The sequence below is a fragment of the Pelodiscus sinensis genome, chromosome 7 (genome assembly GCF_052426305.1).
Source record: "Pelodiscus sinensis isolate ZL-2025 chromosome 7, ASM5242630v1, whole genome shotgun sequence".
Lineage (NCBI taxonomy): Eukaryota > Metazoa > Chordata > Testudines > Trionychidae > Pelodiscus > Pelodiscus sinensis.
In genome coordinates, this window is record NC_143058.1 from 13140618 (window position 1) to 13155641 (window position 15024).

At 45.1% G+C, this 15024-nt stretch overlaps 1 protein-coding gene across 2 annotated transcripts in view; it reads right to left on the reverse strand.

The window, feature by feature from the left end:
- SLC12A8 (solute carrier family 12 member 8) overlaps window positions 1-15024 on the reverse strand; it is a 99607-nt gene that overhangs the window by 39193 nt on the left and 45390 nt on the right. For both annotated transcript variants that reach the window (XM_006137661.4, XM_089779681.1), the window contains exon 6: window positions 2923-3036. In XM_006137661.4, the coding sequence (XP_006137723.3) occupies window positions 2923-3036 (114 nt within the window). The remainder of the gene's footprint in view (window positions 1-2922; window positions 3037-15024) is intronic.

Below are 15024 nucleotides of genomic sequence, written 5' to 3' on the forward strand. Positions count from 1 at the left end.
AACCCCACTCAGCCCCCACCATACAGAACTCCACAAAGTGAATGTACTTTAACCATTCTGAACTTGGAACTCTAATGGTTTCTTTCTGTGAAGTTCCTCTTCACTCCCAGACATAAATCCTGCAATGTCCAGCAGAGAAAAGCTGAGAGAGAGGTCTTCATCATCCATCACAAAACCCTCAAATAGAAGCTGAGGAACAGCACTCTTTGCATTCTGACAGACTGTCCCCATACGAGCAGAACCTTCTAGTTCCTTGATTATTTCACTTCTATTATTAAAAAGTCATCATATCAAAACCTCTCTCCTGCCAGTTCAATCAGTCTGACTCTACAAGGGACTGTTACTGAAGGAGGGGAGAGAAGAAAATGCATGCTACTCCCCTTTGTCTTAGCTAACAAACCAGAATCTAGCTAAGGGCCATGGCTGAGTGCCTCACAATTTTTGTGGCATGGTCTTGTGGCTAAGGGAATGAATGGGAACTCAAGGAACCTAGGTTCAATTCTCAGCTCCACCACAGACTTCATGCATGATATAGAGCAGGTCACTTAGGATTGGTCTACACCAAAACTGTACAATGGCCTACCTACCCCTGTGTTTGCTTACAGGGGCTCAGCTGTCTGATTGCATGTTTCCTGGTCCAAACGAGGCGTGTGACTGACCAGTCCATTCGTACCTTTGACGTGCATAATTATACGAACGGCCATACTGGGTCAGGCCAAAGGTCCATCTAGCCCAGTATCCTGTCTGCTGACAGTGGCCAATGCCAGATGCCCCACAAGGAGGGAACACAACAGGTAATCCTCACGTGATCCCTCCCCTGTCACCCATTTCCAAAGAAACAGAGGCCAGGGACACCATTCCTACCCATCCTAGCTAATAGCCATTGATGGACCTAACTCTGCAACTCTACTGTACTCCTTTTCCCCCTGTTTATCTGGTTAGGAGATGCTGCACTCCATAGACAGTAATCACGAGTAAGAGAGAAATGAAAAACAATATCATCTGCCATTGCCTTTCCTGGGATGCTACATCTTGAAGCTGAACTTGGAGCAGTAATTCTCCCGGGGTGGGGGGGAGCTTATGGTGCCATTAGCTACGCTGATAAGATAGCACAGGAAATGTTTCAAAGTACTACAAACTCTCACTGGGCATATGCAAGAAACTGCCAGCCAAATCACTGCCCAACTTGTTTGGGCTTAGAATAAGCATGTCCAACGAAAGGCAAACAAGAAATAACTCAGGTACTTTCACAGTGGCCGAGTTTCCATTAAGGTACTGAATACACTCAATCCCCATGGAAGATGAAGCCCTTAGGTTGTGTTAGAACAATGATAGAGGATTCAAAAGCCTTTGAGGTGCTTCAGTCTTTCCATAACAAGTGAGCAAAAGGGCAAGTATTCCAGCTACTCAACAAAAGCTTCCAAAAATGCATAAAACAGGAGACGCAGAGGCCCGACACATCAGCACCTCTTCTAGCCCCACGCTAGCAAACACTCCCTTTATCGTTAGCATCGTCCAAACAGCACTACAGGAGTGTTTAAGGAAATGGGAAGCAAATTCCCTTCTGTTAAGCGCCACACAAGCCACTGAAAGAAACATTCCTCAGTCAGTCTTTGCAATAAGTTCACGTAGCCTTGGAGATCAGGCTGGCTAAGCGAATACCTTGGGACAAAAGGGAAGCAAGGGGAACACTTGCTCTTCCAAAGCATCCAAGGTAGATTTCTAACAAAACAAGTATTTATGCTCCTGGAACACTCGTTTATTCCATCTGTTTTATGAAACCCTATAATATGCCTCCTTGTATTGCAGCAACTCTGCTAATGACTTTCAGCTAGTTGCTTAGAGCTAATCCTCTCAAAGTTCATTCTATAATCCAAGGATTCATCACCATGGAAACTGCTTACAATCGGTACTTTTTATAGCATGAAAACAGCATCAACAAGAGGTATTCTAACACGAATTGATGGTGATTTCATTCCCCCTTGGTGTGGCCAGATTCAATTTGTATGGTCTTTTTGTTAATTGAGGGAAGCGAAATAAAACCAGCCTCACAATTAAATTTAGCAAAAGTGTCAGCTGGCATGATAAGCAATGGTATTTCATGCACCATGCCACCTGCCTCACCTTACACATATCACCACATCAATACAGCAGCACTCATTAGGAAGAGTCTCTCAATAGCTACAGCAAGAGAGGCTGTTGCGAAGAAAAACCTGTAAGTTGGGAGAGAGGGTAACTGTGGGCTGGTGCACTGAGCAGAGGGTTAGGGGTCAACATATCCAGGACTTGTTCCCAATTTTACCACTGATTTGCTGAGTGACCTTAAGTAAAACTTACCCATGCATTAGTTGCCCCATCTAAAACGGGAGCAGAATGCCCATCTAGCTTATTTCAGAGGTGTTACCCAAAATGTAGAAAATAAATCTTGCTCAAATGTGACACGCTGGGTTAATAGTAGAGTCTAACACTGACCTAAACCAATGCCTAACTTTCTGCTCTGGTGGTCAGGACAGGTTACTCAGATAACAATCACTGCATACAAAAGAATTCCAGCCTCCTGTATCAAGGAGTCAAGATAAGAGTCAATGTTCATTAGGGAGAAAAAAAAGCATGAGAATTAGGAGGTCAAACCAACCACAGTTCAGCACCAATAGGTTAAAAACCACATGGAATTTCTGACCAGAAAGAAAAAGAAGATTGCATGAAAGAGGACAGTGAGGCTGTGCAGGATGTGAGGCATCCCAGAATCCCTGATTTCCCATGCACTTTCTGAGGCAGGGTGGCACAGCCAACTCCGATAAGCAGGAGAGCTGCTTGCGTTGCTGCCTTTAAAGGTGCTAAGACCGGATCACACTGCTACCTGGGCTCACTTCTGCAATGCAGCTTAGGAGACACAGCTTCAGGAAATAAAATGCACAGTACCTGTCGCGGCTGGGAAGAACACTCCGAAAACGGTGAAGAAGGACTCCCCTGTACTGTAGTCTGGTAGTGTGTTGTTAAGCAGAAGTTCTGCTGAATACCCAACAAAGCCATGTTCTGCAAACACAAGGAGTTTAAATGTAAACCATGAGAAAATGGATTTGGAAGCTGAGACGTGGGAATCCTTATTTTTTCTTTTTTCTCTCTCTCTCTCTCACTCTCACTCTCACTCTCACTCTCACTCTCACTCTCACTCTCACTCTCACTCTCACTCTCACTCTCACTCTCACTCTCACTCTCACTCTCACTCTCACTCTCACTCTCACTCTCACTCTCACACACACACACACACACACACGAAATGTCTTCATGGGGCTCAGCCCCACAGTCTGAACCCCATGAGTCTGCTAACACGGGACAGCTGTGGATGTCTAGCTGCTACGTAGACAGACACTCTCTCCCCCTCCCCTGCCCATGGAGATGGTCTAGTTTCCAACACATGTGACACATTCCCCAACTGGCTTAAGCCCTAAATTTGTAATAACCAATATGGCTTCAGAAAAAAAATGGTTCTATTTTAAATTTCTGCAGAAACTATAGATAAATGGAGTGGTGGATTAGCCACCCTACCACTGTGGTCCTAGTGAATTGGGGGCCCCAGAAAAATGGGTGCTCCCACACAGGCCTGCTGATGGGGGAAGGGCAAAGGGACAACTGCCCCAGGGCCTGGTGATTCAAAGGGGCCCAAGGCTGCCAGCCACCATTGCTGCAACTGTGGCAGCAGTGGTGGCTGAAGCCCTGGGCCCTTTAAATGGCTGCTGGGGTGCTGTGGGCTTCAGGTAGCTCAGAAGGCTGTCTGCTCTTGGCCCCGCCCCTTCTGCCTGAGGCCCCACCCCTTCTCAGAGTGTGCAACTGTCTCCCACACATCTTGCCCAGGCCGTTGGCTCCCCCGCCCCAACCTGCTCTATCGGCCTGACACGTCTGCCAGACAGCAGGATGGGACATGGGATCTTGCCCCTCTCCATCCACCCAGCACTCCAGGGGAGCAGGTGAAGCTCTTGAGCCCCAGCTTCACTCCCTGGCAGGAGAACCAGGGATGAAGGGTGCAGGCAGAAGGGGTGGAGAAGCGACCCAATTTGGTCTGATTCCCGGCCCCACAAAACTATAATCCACCTTTGGAATACAACTAAAATAGGCCCGGTCAGATCATCAGCTGATGTAAACCCTACGGCTGTGTCTAGACTGGCAAGTTTTTCCGCAAAATCATCTGATTTTGCAGAAAAACTTTCCAGCTGTCTACACAGGCCTCTTGAATTTCCAGAAAAGCACTGACGATCTCATGTAAGATTGTCAGTGCTTTTCCAGAAATACTATGCTGCTCCCGTTTGGGCAAAAGTCTTTTTCCGAAAGACTTTTGCACAAAAGGGCCAGTATAAACAGCACAGTACTGTTTTCCGCAAAAAAGCCCCGATCGTGAAAATGGCGATCGGGGCTTTTTTGCGGAAAACTGCGTCTAGATTGGCCACGGACGCTTTTCCGCAAAAAATGCTTTTGCGGAAAAGCATCCTGCCAATCTAGACGTGCTTTTCCAAAAATGCTTTTAACGGAAAAGTTTTCCGTTAAAAGCATTTTCGGAAAATCATGCCAGTGTAGACGTAGCCTACCTATGCCATTGAAATCCATGGACCTGCGTGGATTTACACCAGCTGAGGACAAGGCTCACAATATGTACCTATTACTCCTTGTCTGTATGGGGGAAACTGACTAGCAGAACTCCAGCAGTATCATGACAGCACTGTAGTTATGCCAGTATAAAACTCCACTTCCAGAGCAGGCTTATTAGCCTGAAATAGTCACTATTCCTCCAGAATAGCATCCACATGAGGAATTATACAGCTGTGGTATAATGTTACCATTACAGATCAGCCTGTCAATTGCCCCATGTAAAGAAGCCCTGAGTCAGCCATCAATGTCTCGTCAAGCACATGTTATCAATATGCTCACAGCTAAGATAAACTTGATGTCCTTTAAATTAGGTCCTCTCCTGTATGTACGACCCAGACCCAGACTGGAAAAAACAAAAAACCAAAGGTGATATATTACAGACAGAGACTCCCACGGCAAGTTTTATTTTTATCATCTCCACTTACGTTGTTATTCTTTTGCTGTACTGCGGTTTCCAAAATGTAGCTCAACACGCGGCTGAGAGCTGTGACCAACAAAGCTCCCGCCCAGATCTTCAGCAGATGTTTGAGCTGGTGTGTAAACATGTATCATAACGAGAAACAAATGCCAATGACTGTGTACCTTCTACTATGGCTGGAGATTTCCCATTCTCCACACCCACCTCGGGCTAAGTTTTTCCACATCACACATGAACTTTGATTTAAAAAAGGAAAAGCATTATGAAGTATGGAAAAAAGGCAATGGGTGAGAGATCAGAGCTGTGTAAAATGATAATCTCAAAGTATCTAAGAAATGTAATCCTCCCTTCACCATCCACCCACGCTCTACAGACTTGGATACATCTGAATTTGCCAGACATATTTCAGCCGAACAGCTGTGGTGTCATCATGGCATTTATAAGCTAAGGTCACAGGCTGGTCATAGTAAACATGGCTCAGACTATGGAAATGTGGTAAAAAGTACATGACACAGACAGACTCCACAGATAAAGTGACCATATTGTCTCTGTTGACTAGGCTAGTCCTGGTTTTTCATATGATGGCCTTGAGTAGCAGGAACTTCTTCCAAGGGATTTGAACTGTGCCAGTTTTTCATTTCATTAATCAAAACATCTGTTTGTGTTCATAACTACAAAACGTTTGCTCACAGCAAAACTACTATATCAATGAGAATTTCCCCATGCAAGACAGGAATGAACAGTCAAGTGGAATGAGTGTTCAGTGCTGTGACCAATGTTTGGAGTAAAGAGAAAAGCTGACTCTGTGTAGACTCGCTCACAGCTGTCCTTTAATACAAAGAGTCATTTACATCCCCTTTAAGGCAAAGCGAGTTCTGCATACAACAGCTACAAGTTTTACTTCTAAAGACACGAAGAATAACAGGGCTTTGAAACTATCAGACAAAATTCCAGTGGATAAGAAGCAGCTCCTACTGAATCCTCATCATATGGGCAGCCTTACTGTGAATGGAAACTCTTGGACAAAAAGCACAAAGAAATGTTACTTGCTACAACTTTTTTTTAATTTCAGAATCTTATGAAGTGAAGGACTAGAAAGGCCCTGAGTAGGTCATCTAGTCCAGGGGTACTCAATACACAGCCCGCAGGCCACATGCAGCCCGTTTTTTTGTGGCCCGCGGAGCAGTTTGGGTTTATGTGGAGCTCAACATGTGGCCCACAGGTGGGATCAAAGTAGAGGAAAGAGCATCTTTGTGGGCAGGCTTGCAAACCTAGTGAGGAGGGCTTTAAACTAGGGTTCATTGGGGGACAGTGACCTAACCTCTGAAGTAAGTGGGGAAGTGGGATACTGGGAAGAAAAACAAGGAGGAATAGGCAACAAAGGAGGACCCCTGATTCGAATGGACAAAGTAGGGCAATCAACTGGTTATTTAAGGTGTTTGTACACAAATGCAAGAAGGCTGGGAAACAAACAGGAAGAATTAGAAGCCCTGGCGTAGTCAAAGAACTATGATTTGATTTGAATAACTGAGACTTGGTGGAATGACTCACATGACTGCAGCACTGTCATGGAAGAGTATAAACTGTTCAGGAAGAACAGGCAGGGGAGAAAAGGAGGAGGAGATGCACTGTTTGTAAGAGAGCAGTATGATTGCTCAGAGCTTCAGTATATAGAGGGAGAAAAGCCTGTTGAGAGTCTATGGGTTAAGTTTAGAGTCAGGAACAACAGAGGTGATGATGTGGTTGTTGTCTGCTATAGACCACTGGATCAGGTGGATGAGGTAAACGAGGCTTTCTTCAGACAACTAAGAGAAGCTTCCAGATCCGGCCCTGGTTCTCATGGGCGACTTTAACCACCCTGACATCTGTTGGGAGACCACTACAGCAGTACACAGACAATCCAGGAAGTTTTTGGAAAAAGCTGGGGATAACTTCTTGGTACAAGTGCTGAAGGAACCGACCAGGGAACATCCACAGCTTGACCTGCTGTTGGCAAACAGGGAGGAACTAGTAAGAGAAGTAGATGTGGGTGGCAACGTGGGCAACAGTGATCATGAAATGGTAGATTTCAGGATCCTGACAAAAGGAAGAAAGGAGAGCAGCAAAATACACACCCTGGACTTCAGAAGAGCAGACTTTGACTCCCTCAGAGAACTGATAGGCAGGATCCCCTGGGATGCTAACATGAAAGGGAAAGGAGTCCAGGAGAGCTGGCAGTATTTTAAAGAAGCCTTATTAAAAGCACAGGAACAAACCATCCAGATGAACAGTAAGAAAAGCAAATATGTTAAGTGACAAGATCAGCTTACAGGGGAAATCCTTGGTGAGCTTAAACACAAAAAGGAAGCTCACAAGAAGTGGAAGCTTGGATGGATGACTAGGGAGGAGTAGAAATATATTGCTCGAGAATGCAGGGGAGTTATCAGGAAGGCAAAAGTGCAATTGAAATTGCAGCTAGCACGGGATGTGAAGGGTAACAAAAAAGGTTCCTACAGGCATGTTAGCAATAAGAGGGTGATCAGAGAGGGTGTGGGGCCTTTACTGGATAAGGGAGGTAACCTAGTGACAGATGATGTGGGAAAAGCCGAAGTATTCGATGCTTTCTTTGCCTCTGTCTTCACAGACAAGGTCAGCTCCCAGACTACTGTACTAGGCAACGCAGTATGGGGAGGGGTTGGCAGCCCTTGGTGGATAAAGAACAGGTTAGGAACTATTTAGAAAAGCTAGACATACACAAATCCATGGGTCTGGATTTAATGCATCCGAGGGTACTGAGGGAGTTGGCAAATGCCATTGCAGAGCCTTTGGTCATTATCTTTGAAAACCCATAGAGATCGGGAGAGATCCCGGATGATTGGAAAAAGGCAAATGTAGTGCCCATCTTTAAAAAAGGGAAGGAGGACAATCCACAGAACTACACACCAGTCAGCCTCACCTCAGTCCCCAGAAAAATCATGTAGGGGATCCTCAAGGAATCCATTTTGAAGCACTTGGAAGAGGGGAATGTGATCGGGAATAGTCAAAATGGATTAACCAAAGGCAAGTCGTGCCTGACCAATCTGAGTAGTTTCCATGATGAGGAAACTGCCTCTGTGGACGTGGGGAAGTCAGTGGATGTGATATACCTTGACTTTAACAAAGCTTTTGATACAGTCTCCCACAATATTATTGCCAGCAAGTTAAGGAAATATGGCTTGGATAAATGGACTGTAAGATGGATAGAAAGCTGGCTAGATTATCAAACCCAACGGGTAGTGATCAATGGCTCGATGTCTGGTTGGCGATCGGTTTCAAGTGGAGTGCCACAAGGATAGGTTCTAGGACCGGTTTTATTCAACATCTTCATTAATGACCTGGATGTGGGGATGGAATACACCCTCAGCAAGTTTGCAGATGACACTAAGCTAGGGGAAGAGGTAGATATGCTGGAAGGCAGGGATAGGATCCATAGTGACCTAAACAGATTAGAGGATTGGGCCAAAAGAAATCTGATGAGGTTCAACAAGGAGAAGTGCAGAGTCCTGCACTTGGGATGGAAGAATCCCAAGCATTGTTACAGGCTGGGGACCGACGGGCTAGGCAGCAGTTCAGCAGAAAAGGATCTGGGGATTACAGTGGATGAGAACAAACATGTACAGGTGTCAGCATTTCTAGTCCTCAGGGAGGTGGTGCCGGGAATGCCAAGGCATTGTGGGAAGTGCTTTGTATTCATGCCCGTCAGTGTGAAAGAGGCTATTTGCATATATATGCAACCACTCTTAAGTTGAGGCCCTCGGCATGTACTGCGGGTATCATTGTGGTCCCCGGGACTTCCAAAGTTGAGTAACCCTGATCTAGTCCAATCCCCTGCATGCAAGGAAGGACTATGTTATAACTAAATCATTCCTGACAGACTTTTGTCTAACCTGCTCGTAAAAACCTCCCATGATGGAGATTCCACAACCTCTGTAGCCAAATTGCTCCAGTGCTTAACCACCCTGGCAGGAAATTTTTCCTAAAGTTCCATCTAAATCTCCCTTACTGCAATTTAAGACCACAGCTTCTTATCCTATCTTCGGAGTTTAAAGAGAAAATTTGTTTCCCTCCTCCTTGTAACAACTTTGATGTAATTGAAAACCATTAAGTCTCTCCCAGTCTTCTCTTCTCCAGATTAAACAAATCCATTTTTTCCCGATCTTCATAGGCAGTGTTTTCTAGACCTTTAATTATTTTTGTTACTCTTCTCTTGACTTTCTCCAATTTGTTCACATCGTTCAGAAAAGTGGCACCCAGAAATGGACATGATAGTCCAGCTCAGGTCTTATCACATAGCACATAGTAGAGTGAGCCAATCCATGCGGGGAGCTGGCTTGAAAGACAGCTTCCTAATGTACTGGCTCCCACTTGCCCCCCTTACTCTCCATGCTGCTGCCTCTCAATCAGAGGCAGTAGTGCAGGGAGAGGGGGAGGCGGCTCCACGGATCGAGTGCTCATAGGGAGCAAGCTTAAAAGCACCAACTCCCATCCACTCCCTTGCTGCTTCTGAGACAGAGGCAGCAGGGTATGTATGTGTGTGTGTAGCTGATAGGATTAACCAATAAGCCCAGGCTAATCAATTAATCATGTAGTTGGCTACATGTTGACATCTCTACTGTTTATAAATGTACAGAACTATTAAAACAACCAGGAGTCCTGCAGCACTTTAAAGACTAATTTGGGCATCAGCTTCCATGGGTACAAATCACTTTGTCAGATGCATCCTTGTTGTTCTTGCAGATATAGAGTAACATGTCTACCCTGCCGAGACAGAACTAGGGGTGATCCTTGTGCTTCTTCGCCTGCTTTCTTAGTTACATTCGCTCTCTGCTACACATCTACTCTTTGAGTGTAAGTTTTCTGGGGCAGGGACCAGGCCCCCGTATTTGTTTTGTGAAGCATCTTGTGCACTGCTGTATAACAGTCATGCTATTTGTCTGTTTTTCCATTTGCCTTGGTAGATGAATACAAAAAACCTATTGATGAAAGTTATCCCTGACCAGCACCGTCCTCACTTTCAAATCTGAAAGAGAGAACAGTGCTGGGTCATGTTATATGTACTTATGAACCACTGGGCACCTCACTCTAGGGCTGTGTCCAGACTCAGGGGTTTTTTCGGGAAAAGTAGCCTTTTTCCGAAAAAACTTCCCCTGCGTCCAGACTCAAGCCGCGTTCTTTCGAAATTAAATCGAAAGAACACGGCTTTTCTTTCGATGGCGGTAAACCTCATTTCACGAGGAAGAACGCCTTCTTTCGAAAGTTCTTCTTTCGAAAGAAGGCGTTCTTCAATGTAAATAGGGCTTCTTCAAAAGAGAGCATCCAGACTCACTGGATGCTTTCTTTCGAAAAAGCAAGCCGCTTTTTCGAAAGTTCAACGTGCAGTCTAGACGCTCTCTTTCGAAAGAGGCTCTTTCAAAAGTATCTTTCGAAAGAGCCTCTTTCGAAAGAGGCTTGCAGTCTAGACATAGCCTAGGATCTTGGAGGAGGTGTTATCCATTTTCCCCACTGCTATTATGTATCAGCCACAATCACAGACATGCTGTACACAAACCCGGAGCTGTTGGCTACAGTACAAATAAAGGCTGAACACTAACTCGCTTTGGGCTTCATTTATGGCTCTCAGTGAGAATATTTTGAGGACCTGTCATATCCAGCGAAGGGGCTGGCTGGATCCCTAGGAGAATGGAGGAGCAACAGGATTTAGCTCACCCTGTACTCACATCCCTCACCTACACTGCATGTTACATTACGAAAGGACGCAGAAAGCTTCCATAACTCTCAATGCTTCACTAACCGAATATGAGGAGACGCCTCCTTGCGGAGAGCTAAATGCTGATGTTGGAAGCTTTGTTCCTTCTCACCCTGGGCCAGTTTTAACACTTTCCGTTTGAAGAAGATAAAAATACTCACGTCAGCTTTAAGACATGGGGCTTAAGAATATAAGGACACGCCTTAGTGGGCTGGCGGTGTGCAAAGTCTGGGGTTTCTGCCTAGCACTGTAAGAAGTTGGAAAATGACTGATTTGGAGACCCTGCCAGCAAGTGGTGGTTATTTCGGGTCAGCCCATTATGCAACTGTATAAAGGATATCCGCCCTGCCAAGTTTCATACAACCTGGAGCTCATTACAGATTAGTCAAGTTTTGGCCAGATACAAAAACCCTGCTCATAGCCTTAAAGTTAAGCAAACCCTGGCAAGGCGGCAGGACTGACCATGGAACTAAATCACACACAACTGAAACTACCTTAAAAACCATCCGCCAAGCCATCGGCACTCACTACACTGTACTTGTGGTTAGAGTTTTACGCAGAAAGGTGGATGCTGAAGTCTTAGAAGACTGAGGGATTTAAAAGAACAAACCACCAGTTTTCCATTCCAAATGCCACAAAGTGGTACCTGGCTTGGATTTTTCTCACTGGAACAGGAAGGAAGATTTTTCTTGCGGGATGTTTCCTGGGGCTGCCCTAGACTTTTTAGGTTGCTAGAGAGTAAGATGTAGCTCTAGGGGAGCCTCAAAACAAATATACAATGGTAGCATAATTATTCTCTTCTTTATTTCTCTCCTCCTTCTGTCACTAAATCCTGCCTGTTTCCTCATCGAAGTCTGCCCTATTCCTTTCCATTGCCATTGCCAAAATATCTACAAAGTCCTTTAGTCTTCGTGTAATAGCATTCTGGGGAGTGCCTAGCCATTGGGCTGTGAAATATTATGGTGTGGGTCTCTCTCAATGTCTCCTGCACTGTATATAAACAGTTAAATAGTTTTTGGAACAGGGGTATGGGTCTTCCATCTCTCAGGTGAGTGCCTAACCATCAAGCTACATGGTTATGTTCATTCATTCACCCTCTCTCTGGCCCAGTAACTATTTAAGTATTTTATTCACAGTGGAAGAGCTTCAACAGAAAAGATTGAGACAGACCCCCATAAGAATACCCCAGAGCCCTGTGGTTAGGGTACTCTCCTACACAGTCAACCTATGGAACTCCTTGCCAGAGGATGTTGTGAAGACAGGACTTTAACAGGGGTCAAAAAAAGAACTAGATAAATTCATGGAGGTTAGGTCCATCAATACTTATTAGCCAGGATGGGTAGGAATGGTGTTCCTAGCCTCTGTTTGTCAGAGGCTAGAAATGGATGACAGTAGAGGGATCACTGGGTGATTACCTGTTCTGTCCACTTCCTCTGGGGCATCTGGCAGTGGCTACTGTCAGCAGTCAGGATACTGAGCTAGTCAGACCTTTGGTCTGACCCAGTATGGCCATTCTTATGTTCTTATGAAAGAACCATGCTCCAAAGCCTTCTCCTCATTAAATGGAGGAATTGAACACAGGTCCCCCACATCCCAAGTAAACGACTGAATCAGTAGGTTAAAAGTTATAAGGTGGGTGCTCCTCCCCCCATTTTGTAAGTGGTATCTAAACCCACCTCCCAAAATGACCAAAACTATTTGGCAAACTCATGTTAAGAACATAAGAACGGCCGTACTGGGTCAGACCAAAGGTCCATCTAGCCCAGTATCCTGTCTGCCGACAGTGGCCAGCACCAGGTGCCCCAGAGCGGGTGGACTGAAGACAATGATCAAGCGATTTGTCTCCTGCCATCCCTCTGCAGCCTCTGACAAACAGAGGCCAAGGACACCATTTTATCCCCTGGCTAATAGCATTTTATGGACCTAACCTCCATGAAATTATCTAGCTAGTTAAATTTACAAATAATTTTAGGTTGACCAAAACTACATTTTTCAGGGGGAGGCGTCAATTCATCCAAAATATACACCTACCCCTGGTTATAGTGTTATATCCTTTCACCACAAAATCATCTACTCAAGCCCACGCAGGCTGATGGTACCCAGGAATTGTTGCTATTAGACAACTGTTAAAGAGCTACATGAAATGAATATAGTGTGGTCTCATTTCCAGAGGACACGTATCCCCAGCAAAAACTAATTCAAATTCTGTATCCTATTGAAAACCTCACCAGAGAGGTGAAAGACTGACTTGAGTAGGGAGAGTCAGCTACCCTCTCTTTGTTGGTACTGACCCTTCCAGGTCAGAGCTGAGGCATGGTACGGAGAAGCTTGTGCCACCACCGCTGGTGGGGTGAATACACAAAGAACTTCAGTTCACTGGGGCTTTCCAGCTCGCACTTGCAGTAAATTCGCTAAAAAATAATACCCTCAGTCCATAACACAAGAGAAACGTTTTTCTTCATCAAGAAAAAAAACCAAGACTCTTATTCAAAGTGATTTTCTAAGAGAACGCTAGGAACTAGTTGACAAACATCTGAATGGATGATCTCCCATCCAGGAATAAACCTTAAAGTATGGCGATTTTGCAAGCTTCACTGAGGTGCCATCCCGTGCAGATGCCAATTGCGCTACTCTTGTTAAGATGATTGTTCAGCAATAATCTCCACTCACATGCACACACGTAGGGGGAGACATGGTCCCTGCTCATCTAAATCAGACACAAACAAGAAAAATCGGCCAACTTTAAACGGTATGGCTGGATTGTCAGGATCAAAAGGCCGTGGTGAAGACGAGTGGGATCCAAGGAGGAAATTAATGATATGATAAATGCCTTTCCCAACCTGCTCCAAAAACCAAAGTCTGCATACTGCAAAGTCAAAGACAACCCCTACTCCCACACACACACACGCATGCACACACTATTCTATGACAGGACTCTGCTAAAAGCAAAATTAACTATCTGATTAAGTCCAGCTCAAACCTTTCCAGGGTGGGCTGCTCCTTAGGCTCCCACATCATGACTACTCAGCCCGCACCCTAGATCCTCTCTCTTCAGCCAGTCACTCAGGCACGCCTTATATTCAGATACAATAACACCTCCCTCAGTAAATTAATAGAACTTACATACCCCTTTTTCCAGCAATACCTCGAAATCTATTTGGGAGACCTATGAATGAGGGAGCAAAGAGGAGAAATGAATTCAATGAGAGGAGGCCAGGAAGTGGGAAGGAGCAGACATGAGGCAGAGCTGAATAAAGTGGAATGTCAGAGTTCCTACTAAATAACTACATTCAGGCCTGAAACTTGGTAGAGGAGGCATTAGCACAAGTGGAATTTTCCCCCCTCAGGCTGCCAAATGTTACAGGAGATGCATTTAGCTACCGCTGAACTGTAAAACAGAACAATTCAATCGGGAAAGATGAATTGTCAGGTAAGCCAGACTGGATAAAGCACAAACAAAATCTTTGCCAAGCTAGAGCTGAGATTCAAACAGGGTTTTAACATTTTTCAAACAGAGTGGAGCAGACATCCCTGCACTTCCTGATTTGCTGGAGAAATACAAGGAACTGTTTTAAATCACAATTTCTGACAGGCACGGGTGGATTAAACATATACTGGGGCTAGATTCACTGAAACTTGGCAACCCCTCCCTACAGACAGCAGCGTGTGTGGCATATGCTAGCTGAGTTAGGGTCACATGATTCTCAGTTGTTGCCTGCCCCATGGCTTTCCCCACGCCATGATGAGACCTACAAGGTTGAAAGAGAGTTCATGGTGCATTTCCTGCTGCCCAGAGAGTGCACCAGCAACCGTTGGCTGCCTGGAACCAGCTTTGCTCCCTGACACATGCAGCACACAACTTGCTGCTACATCCCCGGCCTCTAGCCAATGTCTATAGATCCAAAAATCTTAACTAAGAAGCCTGATCATGTGAGATTCCAAACCAAACAGTGCTGGATACATTATGATCAGAAGTACCAGAAGCTTTATCCAAAACCATGTTAACACCTTCTGAGAGTCAGCTCATTACTAGCACTAATTTAGGCTGTAGCTGTGCAGTCCAGTAACCTCAAACAATTTAATTAAAATAAATACAAACATGCACACTATCAGCCCACTGAATGGAACATTGCGCACAACAGTGCGTTAGTTCACACAAGCTATCAGCTTATACACTGCAATTCTAGACACTACACAA